Raw genomic sequence first — 10,055 nt, forward strand, 5'->3', positions numbered from 1 at the left:
ACCGGGGGCTCTGGAGCCCCGCCTCCCCGGAGCTCGGCTTGCTTTTCCGGGGAGCAGTTTTCAGGTCCGCCGCCGGCACCGCGGTCACCAGCGAGATGAGCTCGCTCTATGTTTCCGGCACTTCGAAGACTTGAGGCCCCTGTAGGTGACGCAGGCCTGCTTCGCTATCTTCTGGATCAGCGGAGTTTTGTTGTCCCGCGGTGTGGCTGCGGGTGAGGACGGCAGCCCGGTGTCCTGCTCTCGTTCGCACGTGATATTCGCGCACGTTGCGATTAGGAAATCGCGTGTTGTCATATCGCGATTTTATCGCAAATGCAATTAATCGTTCAGCCCTACTTGTCTATATCTTCTACCTGTGCTGGTTTAAAAAATACTTGACTTTGATAGATTTGTAGATTAGTGATTGTCTGACGTTAGCATGCTGTCATTAAAGGGTAATAGTCTTTTTGTTCCAAGGGAGGAAATTAATTAATCCGTTCATGACATAAATTTTGTTGCCACTATAGTATCATTACCAGCATCAACTCCAGGTGCAGTACTTCAGACTAGCTTGACTGCACCGAATGACAATCTTGTCGTTTTTGCTTGTCATTATATCAACAAAAACAAGTGGCCTGCATGCCACGCCCACTTATTTTTCTTCTTCTATTGTTTAATGCTGTCTCAACTTTCTGTTATTGCTCCAAAAGTAACAACTATCCGACAATTTGGTCCGTTGGTCTGGATCGTGTTCCAAGGCTCCTTTCACTTCTGCTATTGTGGTCTAGGCGGAACTGGAAAATCTGATGGTATGCACCAAACAAGGCAGGTGTGAAAACCCTTAGATGCTGGTTTAAAGTGAAGGTGAACCAGAATCAGCACAGAACATAGCATCGTTTTGACAAGTGATGCATTCATGGCCCATAGAAATTGTAAGATGCATAAGGTCGAGTAATACATTTATATATTACAATGATAATCGTCCCGCTTAGTGTCAGCTAGAATTGGCACCAGCCCCCAAAACCCTCAAAGGATTAGCAGTATAGATAATGTTTTTGGATGGATGGATGGAGGGAGGTATGGATGACAATCCCACCCTTAGAATTCTCTCAAGCAAAAAGCTGTGACGACAGAGAGTCCCTTAAAATGTTCTTGTCTTCTCCTTATCAGCCACACTCCTGTGTGTCAACTAATACAACCCAAAGCAAAATGTAGAGCAGACCTCTAGGTGATCGAGGTCAGTAACGCAGTGAAACTATGTTATGTATGACCACAGCTGTGGGACATTAAGTATCAATAAGTCTCTTTATGTATTTAGCATTTGATCATCACAACTGCTTAAACCCTAACAGATGCTGTCATTGCTTTCTAAAAGGAGTTTGTCAAACAGCGAAGACGAATCCACTGAATTCTTTGTTGCTGATTAAGTGAGGGTGAAAATGGAAAACGGCACGAATTCCTTTTACTTCAAGTTTACCATGTTTGTGAACATCGGAAGCTACTCCTATGTTGCCTTTGTCTTTTCCCTCCTGCTCTACAACTTCATCGTCTCTGCCAATCTGGTCATAATACTGGTGATCTCACGTGAGAGGTCGCTGCACGAGCCCATGTACATGTTCATTGCCGTGTTGTCTGTCAACTCTCTGTACGGCTCCACTGGTTTTTTCCCCAGATTCCTCATGGATCTCGTGTCTGACTCTCACTTGATCTCACGTCCAGCCTGTTTCACTCAGATTTATGTTATTTACACGTACGCTGGCTGTGAGATGACCATTCTGGGCATCATGGCTTATGACAGATACGTCGCTGTTTGTCAGCCTTTGCATTATCACAGACAAATGACTTCTAGAATAGTTTTTAACTTGATGGTAATTGCTTGTTTTTTCCCAAATTTGTTCGTCACAGCGATCATCTCTCTGACCGCCAAGCTCCCTCTTTGTGGTAATGAGATACAAAAAGTGTATTGTGCCACCTGGAATGTTGTGAAATTATCATGTGTCCCCACCTCAGTCAACAACACCGTAGGTATGCTTTTAACAATAAGCATAGTTTTCCTTCCTCTTTTCTTTGTGCTCTACACCTATTTACGAATTGTGGTTGTTTGCTGGAAGAAATCTGCAGAATTCAAAGGGAAAGTATTACAGAGCTGTCTGCCACACATAGTTTCATTTCTGATTTACTCCATCGCAGGGTTTTGTGACATCGCCCTGAGCCGGTATGATCCCGATGAGCTCAACCCATTCGTGGCTGTGATTCTGTCGCTGGAATTTGTCGTCATTCCTCCAGTTCTGAATCCTCTTGTGTACGGGCTGAAGTTACCAGAGATCAGACGACACATTGTACGGATGATACCATGGTATAAGCGAAAATCTGTTAAAACCACACCACAGCTTGTTTCATGACTGTGATTTTATCAACACAGACGACGGGAACTCATTATTGTACAGAACCTCGGACTGGTGCCATAAAATCTCGTCTGAATTAACCCTCAAAATGTAACTAAAGGAATATAGAATACAATTACAACACAGTACATGGGACATGTCACTTGCTTCTTGTCTGTCAATACAGCCTGTAAATACAGTATCTGTTTATAATGTATATATTGGACCAGTTTCCATCCTTTTGTCTTTTTTCTTATTACAGTCGTGTGTATGATTTCCTTCCTTATTGCAAAGTGTTACAGGATGTGACAAAGAATAGTGGTCACGTGCTTAATGGTCTCAAAATATTGAATGAAATTAATTAAATGCTCAAATGGACATTATGTGGTGTGGACATCCTTGGACTGGATTAAAGTACGATAACCTGAATGCTGGATTCTTGTAACAATCAGAGAAACACATTTTACAGCGGAGTTTCCAGGCTCTAACCTCTAGATTACGACATTGTAATGACAACACAAAGAGTCTGTGGCCTATTTGTTTTAACTTGGCTTATACCTTTAATTTGAATGTTAAGTGTGTACAACAATATTATCAGGATCACAAATACTGTTTCTGATACAGCTTATTCTGCCTCCATAGAAAATCAGGAATTACAGCTTTTTTAAATTATATTTTGTGTTTTGACCTTTTAATTAGGGTTTGCTCTTATATTCTGTATTTTCAGTACAATCATAACATGTCTGACTTCCACAGAAAAGAGGAGCAAGGTTATGCGAATGTACCTGCTTCATTTATTTAGTTTTTAAGTGATTTATATGTTTGATTTACATTACATTTTTAGACACATTTTTACACATTGTGTAGCATGATGTATAATGTGTCTACGTCCATATCAATAAATAATTATCTCATCTGACAAACCTGTGAAATAAATCTGAAACGAGACCAGAGAGCAACACTGATAATAATCCAGTGTTGTACAGCTAATGAGTGTATCAAGAATTGAGGCAGGATCACATGTAATTTCGTTGACCTTCATCAATAAATGTTGTCCCACTATGCATTTCTGAAATCATCGATAGATACATTTGCACCAAGGTGGATTTAAACTTGAGTTGACAGAAGCAGAGCTGACATCAGAGCGACAGTTGTTCATTCTGAGAACTGGCTGCTGATGTTACTTTTTGGTTGTTGTCATTCACACATGATAAAATCTGTATGAGTCTTCTTTAAAACACTGTTTCAATTCCATTCACCTCATTTATATTAAAGGTACATACAGTGATCTGTCCAATAGAGCAACTGCACCACTAACTTACAGTAGAATATTATGTGGATTTATTATTAGAGGTTCCATTAGTAAGATTTAGGTGAGAGGGATTAATTGGCAAAAATTGAATATAAAATAATCCAAGTGACGTTTTCACTTGTGATCATCTAAATTGTACAAATTATTTTCTTTACCCTTGAATTGGCCCTTTGTATTTAAATATTATATATGTACATCTGGAGCGGGTCCTCTCTACAGAGGCCGTCGTGTTCCAAACTGGACAAATTTAACACCGTTAAGAGTTTTTATGACAACAGAAGGCTATTTATCATGATAATTTACATTAAAAAATGTCAGAAATGTTTGGTCATATCGTACAGCCCTAGTTTGTGTGTGTGTGTGTAACTCTGATGTTTTCTAATCACTCACAGTTAGAACTGATTTTACTAAAAAACCTTCTGAATTCATATTTACGTTCCTGGAAACAATGAAGTTAAAACACTGATAATCTGCAGGATAAACTTCTATTCTGTCTGCAGGAGTGTGTGTGTGTGTATGTGTGCTCTTGTACAGCTATCTTTGTGAGGACCAGTTTAAGTCTACAACCTACAGAGTGAGGACATTTGGGGCGGTCCTCACTTTGTGAACCCCCTTTTATGGACTGTTTGGGGGTTAAGACTTTGTTTTAGGGTTAGAATTAGGTTAAGGTTAGTTAACCGTTAAGGTAAGGCATTTAGTTTGGATGGTTAACCTAAGGTTAATTTTAGTTTTGTGCAGTGGCGTTTCTACATAAGGGGCAGGTGGGGCACTGCCCCACCAGATGGCGCTGGTGTGCAGAAAGCTAAATACTGCATATCTGAACTTTGTGGCAAAAATATATGTTATTTTATTTTATATGCAAAAAGCGTGAATGTGTGTGTGAATACACGAGACTCACAAGCATTATAGTCTTGTTTTGGAATCATTTGATTCGTGTGTGTTTCTGTCTGTGTGTTTGCTTTGTGAAACGCTTCCCTCTTGCCGTCCGTCTCTGCACTGGGCTTTGTGAAACGCGTTTCGCTTGCCGTACTTCTCTGCTGTGGGCACAACGGGCAAGCGGCAGACCAGTGCCATGGGTGCACCAATCAGCATGAAGCACACAGGCCACTGTTAACATTGGAAAGTAGTGATTTTGCAGATGGGCCCTACGACGTTTCCCAGCAAGCTACTCGACTCCAGCGTCAGCGTCACCCGGAAACAGGCTGACGCTCCGGTTCGACGTAACAGGAGCTAACAGGCTACCCCCGTCAGTGAACACCACCCGGGTCTGTGGAGGTTCACTCACATCGGATGAATAATACGCTTTGAAGTTCAGCTTGTTCTCCTGGCAGAGAGGCTAAAGACGTATGAGCTCCCGTTTCTGAGTTGAGGTTTGTCAAGTTTAGTATTGTATTTATCTGTAAAAGTAGTGATTTGGTACCTGCTGTACCTGGGTGTTAGCTTAGCTCGGCTAGCCCGCAGACATGCCTGCAGCAGTAATAGCGATGCTAACGGGACCATAGCCTACGGAGTTATTGACCCAACATGAAGCCACATGATCCGGGCCACCCAGCAGAGAGAAGCGTTAGTTTATGAGGATGAGTGTGTTTGGAGAATAAGCTCCCCCACGTAAGATATCTAATTGAATGTGAAGTTATTTCACTCGCCAACCCTTTTGACTTGACTACGTTACACAGATTATTTTTATGCAGAAACAGATTTACTGTGATCAACTGAAACGTCAGTATTTATAGTAGTACTATATTCAGTTTTTTACATCGTTAATCTTACCCACCACCTATTTCCTAAACTGAAATAATTTTTAATCTGATGAACTTTGAAGTAATAAACTTTTATTTTTACCATTTAAAAGTCTGTTAATGAGTTAACATGGCACATGTATGACTTTCTATATCTGTTTATTTTTGTTGAATGTTCCTCTAGGATGTCAAACACGAGACAACTGGAATCCAACCAGAGTCATCACTTCAACACTGACTCCAGGTACAGACATGTTTTCATAACTTACAAACAATCAAAGTAAAGTATTGCACATAATACATAATGTATTAAATAATATATGCAATACTAATAATGTGGAAGAACTCCATACATTACATTCATTGTATTGGTAGTGCAGTTTAATCCAAAACCATATTCAAAATCAGTAGTTGAATATCCACAGAAAATAAGGATACAAACTTTGTTCATAAGTATCACTTCCTCGACAATAATGCCATACTTTTATGTTTCCTATCATTTTATTAGGGATGGACCGATGGACGAGCCTGAAGGACACAGCTGTGCTGACCGTGTTCTGTCTCTTATGGCAAAGAAGACAAATAAAACACTGGGTTCTTATCTAAAGTGTATCAAATCAGAAAGCAAAAGATAAACATTGTTCATTTGAATATATAATATATAATGAATATATAAATTAACTCTATTATCCATGACACTTAGCAATGATTGCCAAAACAGTTGCAGGTCATCTGCACAACTGGTGCATGTCGTCCTCGTGTTGACCAGCCTGAAGCTTCCGATCTCCGACATGTTGCTGCTGATGACATCAGGGGCTGCAGTGCTTCATCTAATGAGAAGAAGAAACTCACTTTAAAAGAATGTTTTGTGTTGTGTATGTTCCAGCAAAGACTGGTTCTTACAGTTTATTCTATGTTCAGCAGGTGGAAGCACCACAGATTTAAGACAGAACCGATGTACAGGGCTCTGGGTTTGTACCCTCATGGTTGAATGCACATATTGTAAGTCGCTTTGGATAAAAGCATCAGCTAAATGAAATGTAATGAAAGAAACAAAACATTGTACAAATAGATAAAATGTATTTCTACCTCATCTTTAATAGTCAAGGTGATAATCTACCACAGAGCTGTTGAAAACAGTCCACATCAAGTCTCCATTTCTCTCAGAGGGAAATCATAATTATGTAATAAATAGAACTGTTTACAACACTGGTGTGTGGAGATTATAATCTTATCTCAACTGTCTAATTTACCTGTAGCGTATTGATATTAACTTAATTTATTAAAATTAAAATCAAGTCACAACCAAACACACAACTCTAGTAATGAAGTTAATTTGCTTCAATCTGTTCATTACACATTAAATAAACGTTAACCTTTTTAACAATTACGTATTAAAAACCACTTGAGGCATGTAAGAATATGATTATGATAATTGATAAAGCAATAGGTTTTTTTGTGTAGTTTCAAGGTTACTTACCTCTAGTGAGTTTGTTGTGAAGATCAGGACCATCCTGAAGCAGCAACACTGCAGCGCTAGCCGGTTAGCAGCCACGTCGGGTAGCATGCAGCCTCCTTTCAGTCTTCACTCAGCCGATGGGTGACGTCAAGCATCCTACGTCGATTATATAGTTTATGGCTTTAATTCATATAGGCAACATCTTTGTGTTGCGCTGCCTGCTGGCACTCAAAATGCAGCCCATAATATATCTTACTGGTCTATATAGGCCTACTGCTTATAATAATCAGCTACCTCTATTTTTGTGACGGTGACATGACGTCATACAAAATTGCCCCACCAGAAATTCTTCTATTGTTTAATGCTGTCTCAACTTTCTGTTATTACTCCAAAAGTAACAACTATCCGACAATTTGGTCCGGTGGTCTGGATCGTATTCCAAGGCTCCTTTCACACCTGCTATTGTGGTCTAAGCCGAACTGGAAAATCTGATGGTCTGCACCAAACAAGGCAGGTGTGAAAACCCTTAGATGCTGGTTTAAAGTGAAGGTGAACCAGAATCAGCACAGAACTTAGCATCGTTTTGACAAGTGATGCATTCATGGCCCATAGAAATTGTAAGATGCATTAGGTCGAGTAATACATTTATATATTACAATGATAATCGTCCCGCTTAGTGTCAGCTAGAATTGGCACAAGCCCCCAAAACCCTCAAAGGATTAGCAGTATAGATAATGTTTGGATGGAGGGATGGAGGGAGGTATGGATGACAATCTCACCCTTAGAATTCTCTCCAGCTAAAAGCTGTGACGACACAGAGTCCCTTAAAATGTTTTTGTCTCCTCCTTATCAGCCACACTCCTGTGTTTCAACAGATCCAACCCAGAGCAAAATGTAGAGCAGACCTCCAGGTGATCGAGGTCAGTAACGCAGTGAAACTACGGTATGTATGACCACAGCTGTGGGACATTAAGTTTCAATAAGTCTCTCTATGTATTTAGCATTTGATCATCACAACTGCTTAAACCCTAACAGATGCTGTCATTGCTTTCTAGAAGGAGGAACCAGAGTTCGTCAAACAGTGAAGACGAATCCACTGAATTCTTTTTTGCTGATTAAGTGAGGGTAATAATGGAAAACGGCACGAATCCCTTTTACTTCAAGTTTACCATGTTTGTGAACTGCTCAGCCAAAACTGTTTCGCACTGGTAGCATTCAGTATAATTTTCTTTTTGTACGTATATGTATAGAAAATACCTCGGAAGAATGAACTTGCGTATAAAACTCAACATGAGTTTATTCTAATAAACTGCAGGTGATTTAAACTAGTAATAATACAGCACTTAACATGGAGTTTAAACCCATACAACAAAATGCAGTATAACATAAGATTGAATGTGGGGGGGTTCATCAGTTTTTTTTTTTAACGAGGTAAGATTTACTGTGAAAAATATTGCGTAATCGTTTCATGTATTGTAAACTGGGCGTCTCCAGTTTATTCCAGCTCCCTAATTGGACCCTTTCACTCCCATGTTCACAAACACATTATCTGTTGCCGCCAGTAAATGATATAAACTGATGAAAGAAAGACAGTTCAGGTAAGTCAGCGATGGACACGTGTTAGTGGATGTCTTTGTTTTTGAATAATGTGAGAGAGACCCTTCATCATGATGGATAATGTTTCAGTAGTTTCTATGTTCACTATGTCGGGGTTGAGTGGCACAGCGCACTACAGAGTCACCCTCTTCATCCTCACTTTGTTGTGTTACTGTGTGATCTGGCTGGTAAACGTGACCATCATCTTGACTATCATCGTGGATAAAAACCTTCACGAGCCCATGTACATATTCCTCTGTAATCTGTGCATTAACGGACTGTATGGGACTGCAGGCTTTTATCCAAAGTTCCTCAGCGACCTCCTGTCTGCCTCTCATGTTATCTCTTACAGTGGATGCCTCCTGCAGGGTTTTGTGTTGCACACTTCAGCCGTTGCAGATTTCTCTATTCTCTTATTAATGGCCTATGACAGATATGTGGCTATCTGTCAGCCTCTGACTTACCACTCAGTGATGACGAAGGGAAAAATAGGCATGTTTGTGTTTTTTGCTTGGCTTGTACCCCACTATCTGATCTTGGTGAGCACTATAACAACAGCAATAACCAAAATATGCGGCTCACATATTCCAAAAATCTACTGTATTAATTATTTGGTGAATAGACTCGCTTGTACTCCTCCATTAGCAAGTGCCATTATTCCAGCTTTTAATTACACTGTTTGTTTAACCTATGTAGTCTTAATTTTCTGGTCTTATATGTGTCTGATCAAAAATTGCCGTCACTCCGGTGAGAACAGACGCAAGTTCATGCAAACCTGTCTGCCGCATTTACTATGTTTGAATACCTTAGTCATTAGTATTCTTTTTGATTTGATGTATGTGAGATTTGGCACGAGTACGATACCACAAAGTCTCAAGAATTTTATGGCAATAGAATTTCTGGTTGTTCCTCCGATCCTCAATCCCCTCATATACGGTCTCAAACTGACGCAAATAAGAAACAGAATCGTGCAGTTTTTTTAAGGAAGAACTGACATGTGATCTGTAGAAAGAAAGTTGATAAATATTATCATCTGCCTTGTTATTAGTTTTTTTTTTAGAAAAGTGTTACAATCAGAGAAACTTATTACAGCACAGTTACCAGGCTCTAACCTCTGGATTATCAATCTGTAATGACAAAAAGAGTCTCTGGCCTATTTGTTTTTAACTTGGATTATACCATTAATTTTGAGGTTAATGTGAACAATAACAGCATCAGGATCATGGTTATGGGCCTCACATATACTGTTTCTGATACAGCTTATTCTGCCTTCATAGAAAATAAACTTATTACAGCATTTTTAAATTATCCTTTGTGTTTTTACCCTTTTATTAACATTTGCTCTTATATTCTGTTTTTTCAGTATGAAAATAACATGTCTGACTTCCACAGAAAACAGGAGCAAGCTACTGCAAATGTGTCTGCCTCATTTATTTTGTTTTGAATAGATTTATGTTTGCTTTCTACTTTTTTCTACACAATAAAAAATTTAACACTGCAATGTTTGTGTCTGTTTTTTTTTAAAGAAACAAATTGTGTAGCATGATGTATAATGCATGTATGTCCGTATCAACAAATAATTATCT

General features: G+C 39.4%; 2 protein-coding genes across 2 annotated transcripts; both read left to right on the plus strand.

Annotated features, from left to right (window-relative positions):
- Window positions 1-1,418: 1,418 nt before the first annotated feature.
- Window positions 1,419-2,381, plus strand: LOC133021265 (olfactory receptor 4B13-like). Its single transcript, XM_061088049.1, has one exon. The coding sequence runs from the start codon at window positions 1,419-1,421 to the stop codon at window positions 2,379-2,381; it is 963 nt and encodes a 320-aa protein (XP_060944032.1).
- Window positions 2,382-8,540: 6,159 nt separating this feature from the next.
- LOC133021266 (olfactory receptor 4B13-like) lies at window positions 8,541-9,452 on the plus strand. Its single transcript, XM_061088050.1, has one exon. It carries the CDS (start codon window positions 8,541-8,543, stop codon window positions 9,450-9,452), a length of 912 nt encoding a protein of 303 aa, XP_060944033.1.
- The last annotated feature ends 603 nt before the right edge of the window (window positions 9,453-10,055 follow it).

Source organism: Limanda limanda, chromosome 16 (genome assembly GCF_963576545.1).
Source record: "Limanda limanda chromosome 16, fLimLim1.1, whole genome shotgun sequence".
Lineage (NCBI taxonomy): Eukaryota > Metazoa > Chordata > Actinopteri > Pleuronectiformes > Pleuronectidae > Limanda > Limanda limanda.